The sequence below is a fragment of the Nycticebus coucang genome, chromosome 7, assembly GCF_027406575.1.
Source record: "Nycticebus coucang isolate mNycCou1 chromosome 7, mNycCou1.pri, whole genome shotgun sequence".
Classification (NCBI taxonomy): domain Eukaryota; kingdom Metazoa; phylum Chordata; class Mammalia; order Primates; family Lorisidae; genus Nycticebus; species Nycticebus coucang.
Window position 1 is genome coordinate 126850288 of NC_069786.1, and position 19605 is coordinate 126869892.

Genomic DNA, 19605 nt, shown 5'->3' on the forward strand with positions numbered 1-19605 from the left:
TGAGCTTGGCCCTCAGGGATGAGTCACCATTGGGCTAAAGTCAGTATTCTTTCAAACTGCAAGATCAGAACCATGAAATCAATATGTAGACCATTGGTTCATAATCAGGAGTTTATGCACTTGGATTGAAAGAAATCTGACTAACCTCTAATTGAAACTGAACACTTCTTTCTAGTATGAATGGGCAACAAACATCAGCACTAGCAGTATCTTTATTTTGCAGCAAAAGAAATCAGAGATATTCTATCTCATTATGATTGGAGCAGATACATCAATATCATTTACATTCATCACTACTTTGAACTGCTAATCATGTTATTGATTGGGCTAATAAGGAAACACATTACTGTATCATTCACCAAGTTTCATAGTTTGAGATCTAGATTTCAACATTTTGATATATTTGCTTTTGCATCTTAAGTTTTTTTTTGTTGTTGTTGTTGTTGTTTTGTTTTTGGCTGGGGCTGGGTTTGAACCCGCCACCTGCAGCATATGGAACCGGTGCCCTACTCCTTTGAGCCACAGGCACCACAGAGCCTCAAGCTGTTACCCTGGGTACAGTGCAGTGGCATCACAGCTCATAGCAACCTCCAACTCCTGGGCTCAAGCGATTCTCCTGCCTCCGCCTCTCAAGTAGCTGAGACTACAGGCGCCCGCCACAAAGCCTGGCTATTTTTTAGTTGCAGCCGTCATTGTTGTTTGGCGGGCCTGGGCTGGATTCGAACCTGCCAGCTCAGGTATATGTGGCTGGCGTCTTAGCTGCTTGAGCCACAGGGGCCAAGCCAGCGTCTTAAGCTTTTATTTTCTGAATTTTAACAATATGATTTTGAGGCATCCATAAGCTTCAGCCTGCTAAAGGGTCAACCCCACCAAAAAAATTAAGAACCTCCAGATTTAAAAGTCCCTAACCAAAATATTCAAATGAAACAAAAATATAGCAAGTGGCCGTGTGGTGGCTCATGCCTGTAATCCTAGCACTTTGGGAGGCCAAGGTGGGTGCACTGCCTGAGCTCACAGGTGGGAGATCAGGCTGAGAAGAGCAAGACCTCATCTCTAAAAATAACTGGCATTATGGCAGGTGTCTGTAGTCCCAGCTAATCGGGACTACTTTCTGAGGCAAGAAAATCACTTGAGCCCAAGAGTTTGAGGTTGCTGTGAGCTATGATGCCACAGCACTTTATTGAGGGCGACAAAGAGAGACTGTCTCAAAAAACAAACAAAAAAGTATGCATAATGATTAATCATTGCTTATAAAACTTATTAGTCATACACATACAGCTACACACATACTGGTGATGCATAGCAGGGCATTCTTATTAGACTGCAAATCAAAATAAGTTAAAAGACAGAGACTTAAACCCGTGTACAAAACACCATTACTTTGTGGGGTCTTTTTGCCAGAAGTATTATCCAGTTTTCAACAGTGCAGTGTATAAGAAGGTATAACAGGCATTCTCCAGAAATACTTTTGCTTGCTAGATTTTTAAAAATGAATGGCAACGCAACACATCTTTTCCTCTTTCTAACTCAAATGCAGTGGACACAATCATCAAGCCATGACGATCATTTGGGGACTGATAACCACTTCCTAAAAAAGGCAGAGCAAAAACACAGAGCCTGGTTCTTGCTGGAACCACAGCACAGCTGAATCATGTTATGTGAGGAAAAATAAACCCCATCTGTCTAAGGCCCCGATAGTTAAGTTTCTTGTTACCTGCAGGTGAAATCGTTCCTATCTGATAAAGGAATCATCATGGATACAGGATGACCAAATAAGGCCTCTTGAAAGTTAACATCTGAATGCATTAAGAAACAACTACCCTGTTTCCTCGAAAATAAGACAGTGTCTATTTTAAGGTGTGCTCCCAAAGATGCGCTAGGTCTTATTTTCAGGGGACGTCTTATCTTTCCTGTACGTAGGTCTTATTTTCGGAGGATGTCTTATTTTCGAGGAAACGGGGTAGATGCCATTCCGGGGAGCAAGAGGAGCAGACAGAAGGCAAGAGATTCATGCTTTAAAGGCAAGAGAAGTAGATTTGTCACAGATGGCCACTCTCTGAAGGCAGAGAGTAAGCCTCAACAATGAGCTTCTGAATCTTCCCTCTGGACTGCCACATGGACACATATACATCCTTCCCATACAGAGGATGCCCAAAAAAGGTACATAGTTTGAGGAAGAAACTGTATTAAATTGTAATACGGCAATTACAAGAGGCGCTCAAATGTGACTTGTATTGTATCCCTTGTTATCAGCAGATATTGAGTATCACAATTTCGATAGTTTTTTTCTTTCTTAAAACGTGCATACTTTTTTGGCTCCCTCTGAATGTAAAAGAACATTACTGAAATTAATACAAAGAGGAAAATGTCATTTAAAAACTTGGCTTCAGGCCCAGCGCCCATAGCACAGTGGTTACGGTGCCAGACACACTGAAGTTCAAACCCAGCCTGGGCCAGCTAACCAACAATGACAACTACAACAAAAATATCCAGGCATTGTGGCAGGCGCCTGTAGTCCCAGCTACTTGGGTGGGTGAGGCAAGAGAATCACATGGAGTTTGAGGTTGCTGTGAGCTAAAGATGCCATAGCACTCAACTGAGGGTAACCAAGTGAGACCCTGTTTCAAAAATAAACTCAAGACCATGAACAGCTTTTTAATCTTTATAATTCCAAATCATGGCCTGCTGCTTGAAATAAGAAATGCTCAAATTTTGATAATAACCCGCATCATTTGTTCATTACCGCTAGCTTTAATTCTAGTGCCAGACTAACTTCACTGAGCAAAGATGTCTTAAAAGATGGCTTTTTGAGAGTATTTTGCTAAATTCAATTCAAGCTACACCTTTAAAAGATAAATAAGCAGCTGCTGAAACCAAGATAACCTCTTACCTTGTACAATGATTCTAATACCCTTCAAATAGAAGTAATTCTAGATTTTTTTAGAACTGTTGTTTCACCAAGTCCTTGACTTTACATTCCTTAAAATAACTAGACTAAGCGAGTTCTAACTTTACAACCCTCTGAAGAAATATGGAAAATTTCCCAAAAGTAAATAAACTCAGCAAACATTGTGAAAAAGTTTTAGCTTTCATGAAAACACAATAAACTCTTAAAAGTTAATTGTGATGATGAATCATCTTTTATTTTTTAGTAGTAAGAAACAACGCATTAACATACAGGGCTAAATGTAAACAACAGGTAAGTAATAGGCCCATCCTGTAAGGAATAGCAAAATTCTGCTATTCAGCAAACTTAAGATAACCATTCCTTAGCTGATTGAAGAAATAATTAAAACAGGTGTCACAATTAAGATACTAAAAGATGGTCTATTACCTCTTCAATTCCTCAGCAGCTATTAGTTTGTATAATGAGAAGAAACCTGGGAAAATGGCATGGCCTAATATACAAGCAGCTGAAAAGTAATACTAGATGGATACAAGAGGCAGAAGCAGATTATCTTACAGTGCCACACCAAAGGCTGAAATTCCCCAAGTCTCACCTCATTGCAGCAACTGGAAAGGCAAAACTTTTCAAAATGCAGGGTGTAGAAGATGAACTCTACCAATGATAGTCTATTTTTATAAGTAAAGTATTTTGAAGCCAAAACAAGGAAATGAACACTAAAGCTCCTAATGAGTTGAGAATTAGCAAACAGACCTGGTCACAAAGACTACTCAATCCTCTCAAAAATCAGCCTAATGATGCCATCTACTGGGGCGGTGGGGGGGCACAGATGCATTTGGATCTAGGGTGAAGGAGTAGAGACAGGGTCGAATTCCATTTTTCTTAGGTGGGGAGAATTGAAAATACATGATTCATAAAGGAAAAAATTATGAAGCTGCATGGCTGTTTTGCAGAAAAATAGGCACTCTTCCCTGGGGTAGCAGTAGGATACACAGACTTCATGAAGAGTTTTACTCTAAAGTCCACAAAACTCCACAATTCTGGACAATACAGCATTGCTTACTCCCCACAAATAGGTACAATTTAGAGTCATAAACCTGCCGTTATTCCCTCTGCTATTTCCACATAAAGAATCAAATTAATTCAAACTGCAATCAGGAATCTACAAGAATATGCTAGAAATACAAGCTGGTGAGTCTTTAGTTTCCCCTTCAGCCACCAACTAACCTCATTTCCCATTTTAAAAATCCTGTGTATTTACTTTTTTTTTTTTTTTGCAGTTTTGGCCAGGGCTGGGTTTGAACCCGCCACCTCCAGCATATGGGGCTGGTGCCCTACTCCATTGAGCCACAGGCACCGCCCTATACTTTTATAATAAGTAAAGGTACCAGAAGCTGGGAAGAGTAGAGCAAAGAGACTCGGTGCCTGTAGCACAGTGGTTATGGCGCCAGCCACATACAACGAGGGTGATGGGTTCAAACCCAGCCGGGGCCAGCTAAAAAACAATGACATCTGCAACAAAAAATAGGCGGGCGTTGTGGTGGGCACCTATAGTCCCAGCTACTTGGGAAGCTGACAGAAGACAATCACTTAAGCCTAAGAGTTGGAGATTGCTGTGAGCTGTGAGGCCACAGCACTCCACTGAGGGTGACATAGTGAGACTCTGTCTCCAAAAAAAAAGAGTAGGGGGAAGAGAGAGACAGGGAGAGATTTGTTAAAGTAGCAGTCCCCAACCTTTTTGCCACCAGGGACCAGTTTCACAGATGACAGTTTTTCCATGAATGAGAGAAGGGTCAGGGAAAACGACACAGGAAGTAGAGCTCAGGTGGTAATGCTGGGTGGCCCAGGGGTTGGGCCACAGTATTAAAGGGGCGGAAGAAAAACAACTAGAAAAGAGGAATAAGTTCTCATGTTCTATTATGCTGCAGGATGATTACAGTTACAGGCATCCTCAAACTTTTTAATCAGGGGGCCAATTCATTGTCCCTCAGACCATTGGAGGGCCGGACTATAGTTTAAAAAAAAACAAACTATGAACAAATTCCTATGCACACTGCACATATCTTATTTTGAAGTAAAAAAACAAAACGGGAACAAATACAATCACACTGCCTCATGTGGCCCACGGGCCGCAGTATGAGGACCCCTGAGAGGATACTGAATGTTCCCAACACAAAGAAATGATAAAGGATGGATATGCTAATTACCCTGATCTGATTATTATACATTATACGTAATGAAACATTACTATGTGCCCCATAAATATGAACAATTAAGTGTAAAAATTAAATGAAATCTAAAAAGGAACAAATTGCCAGGCGTGGTGGTTCATGCCTATAATCCTAACACTCTGGAAGCAGAGGTGAGTAGATTGCTTGAGCTCAGGAGTTTAAGACCAGCCTGGACAAGAGCAAGACCCCATCTCTAAAAATAGCCATGTGGTGGGCGCCTGTAGTCTCAGCTACTTGGGAGGCTGAGGCAAGATCACTTGAACCCAAAAATTTGAGGTTGCTGTGAGCTAGGACAGCACAGCACTCTACCAAGGGTAAGAAAGTGAGACTGTCTCAAAAAATTTTAAAAAGGTAAATAGTCTATGACATCAACCAGAATATAAACAAATTATTTTATGAAAATATTTAATTTTACTTAACTTAGGTAGTATTCAGCATTTTTAAGATAGGCCAAGAAGGGCGTATTTAATGCATTAACCTCCATGTGAGCTGTATTTAACTTTGAACCTGGGGCCTCTAGAAGCACACATTACTCACACCCTAAACCTAATTTCTTGACCTATCTTTTATTTATTTCTTTTAGAGACAGAGTCTCACTTTGTGCCCTCAGTAGAGTGTGGTAGCATCACGGCTCACAGCAACCTCTAGCTCTTGGGCTTAGGCGATTCTCTTGCCTCAGCCTCCTGAGTAGCTGGGACTACAGGCGCCTGCCACAATGCCTGGCTATTTTTTTGTTGCAGTTTGGCAGGGGCCAGGTTTGAACCACCACCGTCGGTACATGGGGCCAGCGTCCTGAGCCACAGGCGCCACCACCCTTCTTGGCCTATCTTGATCTAACAAACACCATGAACCCAAGGAAAAATTTTTTTGCCAGTGGGGCAATGTGTTAAACTACAATTAACTGTTATTTGAAACATCATTTCTTCATGCTATTAAGTTTCCCCTACATATGACTGAAAAATTACTGAGTAAACAACTCAAAAAAAAAAAAAAAAAAAAAAAAAATAGGCGGCACCTGTGGCTCAGTGAGTAGGTCGCCGGCCCCATATGCCGAGGGTGGCGGGTTCAGACCCAGCCCCAGCCAAACTGCAACAGAAAAATAGCCAGGCGTTGTGGCGCACACCTGTAGTCCCACCTGCTTGGGAGGCTGAGGCAAGAGAATCGTGTAAGCCCAAGAGTTAGAGGTTGCTGTGAGCCGTGTGACGTCACGGCACTCTACCCGAGGGCGGTAGAGTGAGACTCTGTCTCTACAAAAAAAATATACATATATATATATGGTTTAGGTCTCAAACAGTACTCTAAATATAAAAGATAAAAATATCTGAATAAACTAATGCAAATAATTTTAGTACCCACTAAAGGAAGACTTCCATGAATGAAGATAGGGCTGGTGGCAGTCATTTAGACAATAAACCAGCTCCTGCTTATTTCATAAAACATTTTAAATTATCAAGTAGGGGCCGGACGAGGTGGCTCATGCCTATAAACCTAGCACTCTGGGTAGCCAAAGGGAGTAGACTGCCTAAGCTCACAGGTTCAAGACCAGGCTGAGCAAGAGCAAGACCCCATCTCTAAAAATAGCTAGGCATTGTGGCGGGTGCCTGTAGTCCCAGCTACCTGACAGGCTGAGGCAAGAGAATCACTTGAGCCCAAGAGTTTGAAGTTGCTATGAGCTATGATGCAAGGGCACTCTACCAAGGGAGATAAAGTGAGACTCTTATATAAATAAATAAATAAAGTAGGGAAACTGAACAAGAAATAAGTTTTAATTTCACTGCTTCTGCCTCCTCCAAAGCTTACTTCTTTGAGACAGGGTCTTGCTCTAAAAAACTGACTTCTCTGAGACAGGTATTACAGTGGTATCACAGCTCACTGCCACCTCAACCTCCTGGGCTTAAGCAATCCTTCTGCCTCAGTTTTCCCAGTAGCTGGGACTACAGGCACACACCACCACACCTGTATAATTTTTGTATTTTTTGTAGAGACTGGGTCTCACTATGTTGCTCAGGCTGCTCTGAAATTCCTGAAGTGATCCTACCTCGGCCTCCGATTTCCTACCTGAAATCACCTGACCCACAAAAACCCTAATATGCAGTCTCAGAAATGGAAGCAGTATCATAGAAAGGTAAATAAGATCTAAAAGCACTTTCATTTTCCTTTTCCGTTCACTTAAAAATTAAATATTTTCATACACCTTTTTCATATGTCATTGCCTATTCAGGGACCAACACATTTTATCTGCTACATCTAATTCCTTAAAGAACTTCAATAATCTCAGCTTAGATTTCCTGTTATTTCATAAATTTGGACCCTCTATTTCAGAGACCTTGCTTACCTTACCATTAGATCCTGACCACAATAACACGTTTAAGTTCCACATTCTTCTATACCTACCCCAAACAAACAGGCCCAAGTCAAATCCCTCCTCTCTTCAAATCATCGGTAACTTCCAACCCAGGACTGAATCTCTCTAAACTTCAGAATACCTACTGAATACAAGTCAATTTTTTACTTAATAAATACAATGTTAGATGATATATTCTCTTGTCATAAGTTTGATCTACAATAAAATACATTTCAAGATAAGAGATGTATGGATACAGTGCACATTTTCTGGGTAAGGGGCACTTTTACCTTTAAAGTATACAAAAGCAAACTCTGTCACTAAAACATGCACTCTCATAATATTTTGTAATTAAAAAAAGATAAGGAATCTAATGTTAGAAATTTTTTTCTCCATAGCACAAAGATGGTAGATCTTGTATAGAACCAGAAATACATTCACATTAGTGCTAATGAAATACTGTACAATGGGAGCTGGGTATGGTGGCTCACTCCTGTAATTCTAGCACCAGGGCAAGAATGCTAAAAAATTCCTGGGTGTGCTTTGTGCTTAAGAGGAACAAGCAGTTCAATCTGACTGCAGCTAAAGATGCAAAATGGACAGTATTACAAAACACTGAGGTCACAGAAATTAATAGCATTTCCACATTATTTACCACTTACAAAACTACTACATGCACTTGGTTTTTGAAAAAAAAAGAGAGGCCCTCCATATGATCTCCATGAACTTGCTCTCTAAGGACACAAAGCAGCTTAAATTACAATGAGAGAATTTCAGACAGCCTATCTGTAAAAATTCACTTTGGGTTTCCAGGGCATCATTTGTTTACCAGTATAAGAACTTTGAGTTAGGGCGGCGCCTGTGGCTCAGTGAGTAGGGAACCGGCCCCATATGCCGAGGGTGGCGGGTTCGGACCCAGCCCCGGCCAAACTGCAACAGAAAAATAGCCGGGCATTGTGGCGCGCGCCTGTAGTCCCAGCTGCTCGGGAGGCTGAGGCAGGAGAATCGCATAAGCCCAAGAGTTAGAGGTTGCTGTGAGCCATGTGACGCCATGGCACTCTACGGGAGGGGGCTACAGTGAGACTCTGTCTCTACAAAAAAAAAAAAAAAAAAAAGAACTTTGAGTTAATATGACTTTCAGAAGACAACATCAGGTGTATCTATTTTTTCAGAGCAGTGCCCATTTATTCAGAGTTCCATGAGTAGGAATTCTGAAGTCAGGGTAAAACTCATTGGTTATGACAGCCAAAAGTTGATTAAAACATACAGTGAAAAGCTACAACTTCAAGTTAGCTTTTGTCTGTTTTTTTTTTTTTTGAGACAAAGTTTTACTATGTCACCCTCCGTGGAGTGCCATGGGCTCACCTCAAATCCTTGGGCTTAAGGGATTCTCTTGCCTCAGCCTCCCAAGTAGCTAGGACTACAGACACCTGCCACAATGCCCAGCTATTCTGTTGTTGTTGCAGTTGTCACTGTTGTTTAGCAGGCTGGGGCTGGGTTGGAACCCACCAGCCCCAGTGTATGTGGCCTGCGCCCTAACCACTGAGATATGGGCGCCAAGCCTACAACTTCAAGTCTTAAAAGCTTGTTGATAGACACCCCGCTTATAAACAGCCTTCAAATTCGGATATGGCTAATAACACCATATTTATAGAAATTGCATACATGCTTTCTAAAAAGAAACAATATACTAAAATGATGTATATTGTTATAAATTAGAAATAGTAATGTTATTACTATTATGATTTATTATAATTTCTTTCTAATTATAAATTTATTATTATATTTTATGTTTTTATAAATTAGAAATAGTAATAATTTATTACTCGCCTGTGGCTCAGTAAGTAGGGTGTCGGCCCCATATACTGAGGGTGGTGGGTTCAAACCCAGGCCCCGCCAAACTGCACCAAAAAATAGCCAGGCATTGTGGTGGGTACCTGCAGTCCCAGCTACTCAGGAGGCTGAGGCAAGAGAATCGCCTAGGCCCAAAAGCCGGAGATTGCTGTGAGCTGTGACGTCACAGCACTCTACTGAGGGCGACAAAGTGAGATTCTATCTCTAAAAAAATAAAAAGGAGGAAAGAAAAAAAAAAGAAATACAAAGAATGTAAAATGGCTTGCCTTAATTGTTTTTAATATGTATGATTTAAAGTAACTTGCAGTGTCTATGGCATCACAGCTCACAGCAACCTCAAACTCTTAGGTATAAGCGATTCTCTCTCTTGCCTCAGCCTCCCAAGTAGCTGGGACTACAGATGCCCGCCACAACGCCCAGCTATTTTTTGTTGCAGTTGTCATTGTTGCTTAGCTGGCTTGGGCTGGGTTTGAACCCACCAGCCTCAGTGTATGTGGTTGGCACCATAACCACTATGCTATGGGCGCTGAGCCTACTTGCTGTATCTAAAATATTCACCAACTGCTTAAAAAGAAAACTCTGAATCATTTTAGCATTAACAATATAAAACATGGGCGGCACCTGTGGCTCAGTCGGTAGGGCGCTGGCCCCATATGCCGAGGGTGGCGGGTTCAAACCCAGCCCGAGACAAAAACTGCAACCAAAAAATAGCCGGGCATTGTGGCAGGCGCCTGTAGTCCCAGCTACTCGAGAGGCTGAGGCAAGAGAATCGCTTAAGCCCAGGAGTTGGAGGTTGCTGTGAGCTGTGTGAGGCCATAGCACTCTACTGAGGACCATAAAGTGAGACTCTGTCTCTACAAAAAAAAAAAAAAATATATATATATATATATATATATATGAAACATGAATCAAGGGCCGGATGCCATGGCTCATGCCTGTAATCCTAGCACTTCAGAGGCCAAGGCAGGTGGACTGCCTGAGCTCATGGGTTAAGAGACCAGCCTGAGCCAGAGATACCCCCGTCTCTAAAAATAGCCGGGTGTTGTGGTGGGTGCCTGTAGTCCCAGCTACTCAGGATGCTAAGGCCAAAGAATCACTTGAGCCCAAGAGTTTGACATTGCTGTAAGCTATGATGTCACACAGCACTCTACAGAAGGCAACAAAGTTAAACTCTGTCTCCCAAAAAAAAAAAAACAAAAACAAAAAAAAGAATCAAGACAAATAAAATACAACCCTAAACCATTACAAAACACTTAATATCTTATATTATTCTCACAAGACTTACTCTGTCAACAAATATTCAAAGAATCCCTATTATGGGCCAGATGCTATGTTAGAATTAGGAATAAAAAGGGAACTATTAACTTCAAAGAATTCATGATCAACTAAGGAACAGTACTGTACACTCAAATATTTTTAAGCAGAATGCCTATGTATATAAAAATGTCCTAGGTATAAAGAGATGACTGTAGGTAGCTGAGTTGTTTACAAACAAGGCAATGGTCAATGCTACCCTGAGCAAGTACAGGAAGAGTGTCTAGCACATAAATGACAATTGACTCTAGGTTATGTGGTAATGACAGCTTGTTTCAGGTACTGGAACTGGAAAATTCACAAAGGTTAAATTATTTGCCCAAGGTCACAAAGATCTGCTAGAATGACTTTTTTTTTTTTTTTTTTGTAGAGACAGAGTCTCACTGTACCGCCCTCGGGTAGAGTGCCGTGGCATCACATGGCTCACAGCAACCTCTAACTCTTGGGCTTACGCGATTCTCTTGCCTCAGCCTCCCGAGCAGCTGGGACTACAGGCGCACGCGCCCCAACGCCCGGCTATTTTTCTGTTGCAGTGTGGCCGGGGCTGGGTCTGAACACGCCACCCTCGGCATATGGAGCCAGTGCCCTACTCGCTGAGCCACAGGCGCCGCCCTAGAATGACTTTTTAAAAAGAAGTATAACCACGTTTCTGCCTACTCAAGACAATGCAGCTAAGCCTGAATAATGGACAAGTTCCTTTTTCTCTGTCCAATCCAGTTAATGAGAAACCACAAAAAAAAAAAACCCCAAATCTATAAAGGCCTCAGAGAAAAATAAACAGACGTGGCTCAGCACCCATAGTTCAATGGTTAGGGCACCAGCCACATGTACCAGGGCTGGTGGGTTAGAACCCAGAGAGGCCCTGGTAAACAATGATGACAACAATAGCGCTGTGGCAGGCACCTGTCCTCCCAGCTACTTGGGAGGCTGAGGCAAGAGAACTGCATCAGCCCAAGAGTTTGAGGTTGCTGTGAGCTATGATGTCACAGTGCTCTTCTGAGGGGGGCATAGTGAGACTGTCTCAGAAAACAAAACAAAACAAACAAACAAAAAAAACGTATCTCAGGGGTGGCGCCTGTGGCTCAAGGAGTAGGGCGCCGGTCCCATATGCCAGAGGTGGCGGGTTCAAACCCAGCCCTGGCCAAAAAAAAAAAAAAAAAAAACAAAAAAAAAAAAAAAAAAAAAAAAAAAACGTATCTCAGTCTCGGAAGCAACCTCTTTTTATAAGTATCCCTACATTAGAACATTAAGATTTAAAGAGTTGGGTGGCGCCTGTGGCTCAGTTGGTAAGGCACCGGCCCCATATACTGAGGGTGGCAGGTTCAAACCTGGCCCTGGCTGAACTGCAACCAAAAAATAGCTGGGCGTTGTGGCGGGCACCTGTAGTCCCAGCTACTCGGGAGGCTGAGGCAAGAGAATCGCTTAAGCCCAGGAGTTGGAGGTTGCTGTGAGCTGTGTGATGCCACGGCACTCTACCGAGGGCCATAAAGTGAGACTCTGTCTCTACAAAAAAAATAAAAAAGATTTAAAGAGTTATTATTTTTAAAAGTTCAGGACATTGACCAAATTAAATTTTACTTAATCAAAATTACTGAGACAGATCCAGCATCAGTACACTATTTACCACAAGTAACGGCAAGCACCCACAACGTACAGAGTAATCTACCAGCAGGTAGAGAACGCAAAAGAACTGTTAGGACAGTTATACCTTCAAGAAGCCTGTAACGGTTGTTGAAATGATACACAGGCACTAAAAGAAAATAAACAAGCTTACACTGCACATTAACAACAATCTATAAATTATGTTTATTGTGTAATAACCACCAAATTCTTACTCTTCCAACTTATCTGGCCTGGATTCTCATCAGGCATGGCCCTATTAGCTGCACCTTGGCCTATGAAAAAAGTGGCACAGGGAAATCCACTGGTTTAACACTGAAACTTGGCAGTAAATGTAATCCATCCACTCTGATGGCATACCAGTTAAAGGAAATATGGAGGTGTCATGATCACCAAACCAAGCCACAGGAAGCACTCTGAAGAATGTGCTGAGGCCAAGAACCTTTCCAAACATAAGACTACTTGCCTGCTCAGCAAGACTAAGCTAATATTACTACTAGTTTAGAGCAGGAAAGAAAACAGTGATTATTTTTTAAAAGCATACTACAATGATGTGAAATAATCCTTACCCTCAAGAATCCTAAAATCCAGTCAGGAAAAAAAACACACACACAAATCAATAAATGCAGCATTATGATTCAGAAATAAAGCATATACAGGGTGGTGCCTGTGGCTCAAAGGCAGGGTGCCGGCCCCATATGCCAGAGGTGGCGGGTTCAAACCCAACCCTGGCCAAAAACCACAAAAAAAATAAAGCATATACAGACAACCAAAAAATACAAAGAGAAAATCATAGAGTAGAACAGTGATTTTCAACTGGTGTGCCCTGAGAGAATCTTAGGTATGTGGCAGAAATCATTAATTGGGTGGGAGGCTGTGGGTAGACCTGTGTTTGGGAGACCAGCATGAGATTCCTCTCTACTAAAAATAAAAAAACTAGCTGGACAACTTGGTGTGCGCCTATTGAACCAGCTACTTGGGAGGCTGAGGCAAGAGGATCACTTGAGAATAAGAATTTGAGGTTGCTGTGACCCAAAGCAACAGAGTAAATTCTATCTCAACAACAACAAAATTAATTGAATGATTTCTGAAAGACAGTCAAAGCACAGTTTAAGTATATTCTTAAGTATATTAAGTATCCTGTTTTTTATTTTTTTGAGACAGTCTCACTTGTCACCCTCCGTAGAGTGCTGTAACATCACAGCTCACAGCAACCTCCAGCTCTTGGACTTAGGCGATTCTCTTGCTTCAGCCTCCCAAGTAGTTGAGACTACAGGTGCCTGCCACAACACCTGGCTGTTTTTTTGTTGCAGTTTGGCCAGGGCCTGGTTTGAACCCACCACACTCAGTATATGGGGCCGGCGCCCTACTCACTGAGCCACAGGCGCCACCCTCTTTTTTTTTTTTTTTTTAATCAACATAATTCAAGTGTGCTCCCAAAGTTTAACTATAGGTACAAGTGTGCCATGAGATAAAAATGTTTGAAAACAATGGGGTACAATTTTGTTTGAAGAAGTGAACTGAAATGGCTGAGTCCCATGTCCTTTTCTCTTTACATGTAACCTCTTTCTGGGGTGTTACTCTGTATACAATGGGTGCTTGCTTGATTTAAATGAGAAAAAAGTTCTTGTCAGGTTGGCAATTTCAAGGAAGAACTGGAATGAAGAAAAACAAGTAGGTTGCAGTTTTGACTTGAGTCCATCAAATTACCTTAACAGAAAAATAAAGGGGCAATTGATACCACATTTGCTCAAAAAGATTCCCTACCTGTCCACTTAAAAAGAGAAAAATTCCCTATATTCTGTAAAGAAAACAAAGCCAAGATTCAGAAGCATTTTTCTTTACTTGTAATCTCTGACATTAAAAAGTTAATTTCATGAAGTGGTGCCTGCGGCTCAATGAGTAGGGCACCGGCCCCAGATACCGAGTGTGGCGGATTCAAACTCGGCCCCGCCAAACTGCAACAACAAAAAAAAACTATGAGGGTGTTGTGGCGAGCACCTGTAGTCCCAGCTACTCAGGAGGCTGAGGCAAGAGAATCGCCTAAGCCCAAGAGCTGGAGGTTGCTGTTAGCTGTGACGCCATGGTACTCTACGAAGGATGACAAAGGGAGACTGTCTCTACAAACAAAACAAAAAAAAGTTAATTTCATGAGAGCCACAAACCAGGATAGCTAAAAATTTTCCCAATAATTAAAAAGACATTTTAAGTTTCTCTGAAAAGGATTAACAAGTTTACTCAGTAGGAAGTACGGTGAAAAAGTATCTGGTATGCTGATGCCAAAGAAATTAATTTAATGGATAAAAATCAGGCCTAAATTCCATTACCAATTAAGCACAATTTCAGATTATTATGTGCTATAACTTCCTATCTTCAACCTACTTTAAATCAATTTCCCATTCCTTAGGACCAACACCACAGGTGACAAGCTGTATCTTTTTTAATGACCTCAAAATAGCTAATGTAATTTTCTAAAACAATTAACAATTTATTCTTAACATTTTATTGTTTTTCCTGCAGCCATTATATTCAGTGTTTCACAACCACCCAGAGAGATAAGATAAAGATTACCCATCCCATTTTACAAATAAAATGAAGACCAGAAAGGTTAAGAGACTAGCTTAAGGTCACATGACTACTTGGCTGTGTGTGAATTCCCAAGTAAGTTAATGTGTCTCTTTGCTGAGACAACCTTAAAATACGATCATAAAACCCTATTTAGATAACATAAATATAGTAATCGTAAAAGTTAGAATGGAAAAGTAAACATACATTACTCCAAATTCACTTTGCCAGATTAAAGTACTAATTTTACCAAGGTATATGTAATATCTCATTTATTTTCAAAAAATATAACTATTTATTTTACCTGTAATACCAGCACTTGGGAGGCTAGGGCAGGTGTATTGCCTGAGCTCCCGAGTTTGAGAGGAAGAGGAGACCCCTTCTCCAAAAAAATAGGCGGGTGCTGTGGCAGGCACCTGTAGTCCCAACTATATCTGGGAGGCTGAGGCAAGAGAATTGCTTGAACCCAAGAGTTTGAGGCTGCTGTGAGCTAAGATGCCACTGCACTCTACCAAGGGTGACCATGTGAAACTCTGTCTCAAAAAAAAAAAAAAAAAAAAAAAAAAAAAACAAAACTATTTTAGTTTAGCATTGTCTCAGACTCTAAATGCCAAAACTGTGCCCCCACTTTTAGGAAGTTAATGAAAAACTAAAACAAAAGCCTGTACATAGACACAAACTAAGTAGCAAATGTCAGCTGAGCAGACTTAAAAATCATTCACACGCTTGAAAAACTGAGGATCAAATGGAAACAATTGTAATCTTAATTACAGTCCTCCGATTCTTATAGATATTGGCACATTCACAGAAAGACTTGCACGAAGCCCACAAATTCCAACATTTCTGAAGCTGAAGGAAAGATTACAAATTGTGCTTACCTTAGAACTTACACTAATATCGATCTCTTTGCATGTTTAAGTGTGAAAATAAGCCTCAATAAAACCCTCCAAAATGTATGGTCTCTAAATCTCTGCTAATTCCTCTCCTCAATCCTAACAGCTTCCCTCCCCCAGGGGTGTAAATGCGACACACACAGGCCTCATATACAGGCCTCTGGCCTTTTTTTCTAACACAACTAGGACCTTTGTTCTGAGCGTCGGTTTTTTACCCCAGTCAATAGCTCTTTCAACTTTCTCCCCTGTATTTTTTGTTTTGTTTTTAAGAGAGATTTTTGAGCCTCAACTTGCCAGGCTTTTAAAAAATGAAATGCCAAAAATATCTTATGAGACTCTCAAGAGGAATAGAAAGTTAAACACACCACTAAAGGGCCTAGAAAACGGACTAAAGCCTGGAGATCGGGTGATTTGGCAGCCCAGGCAAGATCGGGGAACAAGACCAGGAAGGGAGACAGCAGGAGAGCAGGGATATGTCCATTCAGAACAGATTCACTGCGCTATTAACCATACCCCCACAAGACACACACATTCCTTCCCCCATTAACTAAAGAAGGAATTAAACTATAACGACCGCCAGGCGCGATGCTTAGGCTAAATCTCTCCTAAAGTAAAACGGCATTGTCAAAAACAAAGATGTCTTAAGGGTTTGGAGGCAGCTCCTTCCGTTCTCTCCTCACCACAGACGGTAACTAATTCTCTCTTGTCCCCATCAGTAGTTCAAATATGTTATTTCCCCCCGATGTGTATGTGCTTTTAAATGGTCATGAATTTTCCCCTCTAACAAATTAAAAAATTGTTTCTCTCAGGAAGGGAGAGACCCAGAGAAGGACCGGAGATTTTACAACGTTCGTAATCTGAACTCCTCTTTAACTTGTTCCTGTACCAGAAAACCACTCACTATGGAGAAGGAAGGAGAAGGGTTGAACTGATGGGCAAACGTTATAATAGGTTTTATGTAATCCACATATAAATAAATTAATCGCCTGACTCGCTCTGAATGCTAATACGATTGGGGTGACAATTGGCCTCCCTCGCTCCCCCCGAGTCTTGGTTAACCCCACCGCCACAACCAATTTCCATTCTGATTTATTTAAAAGGATGCTCTGATCCACTCAGCCAAGTTTCTCGGCCTCCTTCATAACCCCCTACATTCCCCTCTCGTCGTGAGCCTCAACTTTCCACAGGTAAAAAAACTGCCCTGCGCAGACCCTGTCCCCGGGCTGGCCCGCCCTCAACCGTCCCCCTGGGCAGGAAACCTCTTACAGCGGTCTAAAGTCACTCCGGCCTCTCCTCCTCTGACCCTCGCTTCCCACAACTGTTGTCACTCGAGCTGCTCCCTAGTTTCCATTTCCGGGCCGTCCCCTGCCGCCGAGCCTGCCCTCTCCCGGTTTCCGGGCCCCCAGTCCCATTTCCGGGGAACCCTGGCCGTCTCCACACCCCCCACCTGTACTTCCGGCCCCCCACTTTCTCTCTTCCTAGACGCCCTCCAAGCTCCAAAGCCCACTTCCGGCCCCCCCGACCCCCGCGGGGCTCCCCAACACCCGAACGCCTTACCCCGGTTCCTGAAGGGCCGCCCTCATTGCGGGAGGCCGGAGGGGGGACCCAACGACCCCCCCGCTCCCGCCCGGCCCGGGTCCCTCAGGCCGCGGTCTCCCTCGAGCGCCTCGCCCGTCAACCCCCGGCCCGGTCCTTCCGCGGCCCCGCCGCCGCCGGGAGCAGGCCCAGCGGGGGCCGAATCGCGGCGATGACACCACCGGGCTTCCTGGGACTTTCTGTTCCAGCTCCTCCCCCCCGCCCCCAACCCCTCAGCACGGCCCCCTCCCCCCAGGCCTGCCCCCGCCACTCGGAACTGCGCCCCAATTACCTAGTTAGGCCCCAAAGTCTCCGGTCAGGACTCGGTGGCGCGGCAGTAACTTCCAGTCGTTCCCCCCACCCCCCCTGGCGGCGGCGGCGGCGGCTCTCGGGTCCCTTCAATTATCAGCTGAGCCGCAGCACCGCGCTCGGCGTGCGCCTCCGCCCGCGCTGCCTCCCTCCTGGCCCGTTCCGACACCCTCGGGGAACTACTTTGCCCTCCGGCTTCGGATGACTGGCTTGTCCGCGGGACTGCCCCGGTGCCTACTGGCGACCCATCTCATAGCCCCTCCCTCCTCCGCCGCCCGGCTCGACTCCCCAGCGGCCTCCGATCTCCTCCCGATCCCTTCGAGGGACCAGGAAGGAGACTGTGGACGCCTCTTGGTATCCCTCCGCCGGGGTCACCCCCCTCCCCTCTGTGGTAGCAGGAACTAATTCCCCTTCGGGTCACCCAGGACCTGGAGGTAGAAATTTCACGAATCTAGATTCCCTGTGACCCCTGAAAGAGGGGACGACTACCTCAAGTTAGAGTATCCCCTGCCAGCTCAAAAGCGGGGTTTCATTTAAACTAGGGTTTTGGCCCCATGACCCCAGTCAAGCCCCGCCCCTTCCTGGTTGTCTTAGCGACGGCGGTGGCGTCCCAAGATGGCGTCGTGGCTGCCGGAGACTCTGTTCGAAATTGTAGGACAAGGCCCGGCGCCCAGCAAAGACTATTACCAGTTATTGGTCAAACGATCTCAGGCAAGTGCGGCCGCGGTTACCCTCTCTCGTAATTCCCTACCCAGCCCATTTGGGGCCCAGCACAGAGGCCGCGCTAGGCAACCGTGGCCTGCCGGAAGCTCCCAGTCCCAGCCCCGAGCCGGCAGATTTCCCTTGTTACCTCGGCCTCCTCGGCCCAGCGGCCCGCCTGTATCCACCTTGTCCCCGGCAAGCTTTCTTTGCCGTCCCAGGGTGCCGCCCGCTCCCTTCCCGCTACCCTGGCTTCCTACCCGCAGAGTTCCTCCGCACGAAGAGAAAAACAGGCGTCTCTATCCTACTTGCCGCCTCACCTCAGTGTGGCAAGGAGGGAAAGAAAGACTCAGCCAAGTGTCCCAAGGAGGAGCTGGCAGGGGAGGGGAGAAGGGAAGGTCTCTTTTCCCTAAAGGAAAAGGATTTAATCAAGGAGAATTTTTTTAAGAGTACCGCGGGGGTACCGAGGCCACACAAAATCTTCATTATTTCTAGTAGGAATTGATGAGCGAGAGCTCCCGTCTTACCTTTCTGGAGCCCCTTCTATCCCATTGAAAGTGTGAGGGGCGGGGGAAGGGGGTGGTACAAAATATTTAAGCTTTTCTGCGCGTCGGCCCCACCCATAATGACACCTGCTCCACAACAGTAAGACCGAAGATTATGTTATCTCTGGAGAAAAGTAACCATCATACTGTTTTTATGACTGCTTTAGTTATTGAAGGTGGGCTTTTGATTTATTGTGCTCATGAAATTCTCAAGTTGAACTGAGCTGGAAACATATTTCTTCTGATTCCTGAATGAGCTTAGTCCTGTCACTAGTTATTCGTGCACTTTGCACTTTGAATAGATGGTATTCTTATAAAATGAAATTCAGAACTTAATATATATTTGGTTTTATGTGGCTATTGATAAATTACATCAGTTTTTTCCCAGGAGCTCTTCAATAGTGAATTTTTTAATGTGTTTAAAAGCATCTTTTCAAACAAAAATCATAGTATACTATTTTATTTTGTAAGTCTAAAGTTCAGAAATATTACAAGCATAATACCAGCCTGTCAGATTTTTTAAATTTTACTTATTGTTTTTGTAGAGATGGGATCTCTCTGCCCAGGCTGATCACAATCGCCTGGCATCAAGCAGTCCAACTGCCTCAGCCTCCTAAAGTACTGGGATTACTGGTATGAGCCACTGTGCCCAGACCCTCAAATTTTTAATTAAGCTGGGTTTTAGTGAGGTTTTCACATTTAATTAGGGATTTCTTAAATGCTGAAATTTGCTGTTTTCCTGTAAAATCGT

The 19605-nt window shown here is 43.5% G+C and overlaps 2 protein-coding genes across 23 annotated transcripts in view; one reads left to right on the forward strand and one right to left on the reverse strand.

Moving 5' to 3' along the window:
* Nucleotides 1–17894, reverse strand: part of TRIP12 (thyroid hormone receptor interactor 12) — a 147880-nt gene extending 129986 nt beyond the window's left edge. For 11 of the 22 annotated variants that reach the window (XM_053596400.1, XM_053596401.1, XM_053596398.1 and 8 more), the window contains exon 1: nt 17594–17893. The gene's annotated coding sequence lies outside the window, so the exon portion shown is untranslated. Of the gene's footprint in view, nt 1–16992; nt 17504–17593 lie in introns of those variants that run through there. The other 11 variants (XM_053596399.1, XM_053596390.1, XM_053596387.1 and 8 more) reach the window with 5 other exon arrangements.
* Nucleotides 17895–18214: 320 nt separating this feature from the next.
* Nucleotides 18215–19605, forward strand: part of FBXO36 (F-box protein 36) — an 87333-nt gene continuing 85942 nt past the window's right edge. Inside the window, exon 1 of the mRNA XM_053596402.1 lies at nt 18215–18321. Coding sequence (XP_053452377.1) covers nt 18226–18321 — 96 coding nt within the window. The 5' untranslated portion in view covers nt 18215–18225. The remainder of the gene's footprint in view (nt 18322–19605) is intronic.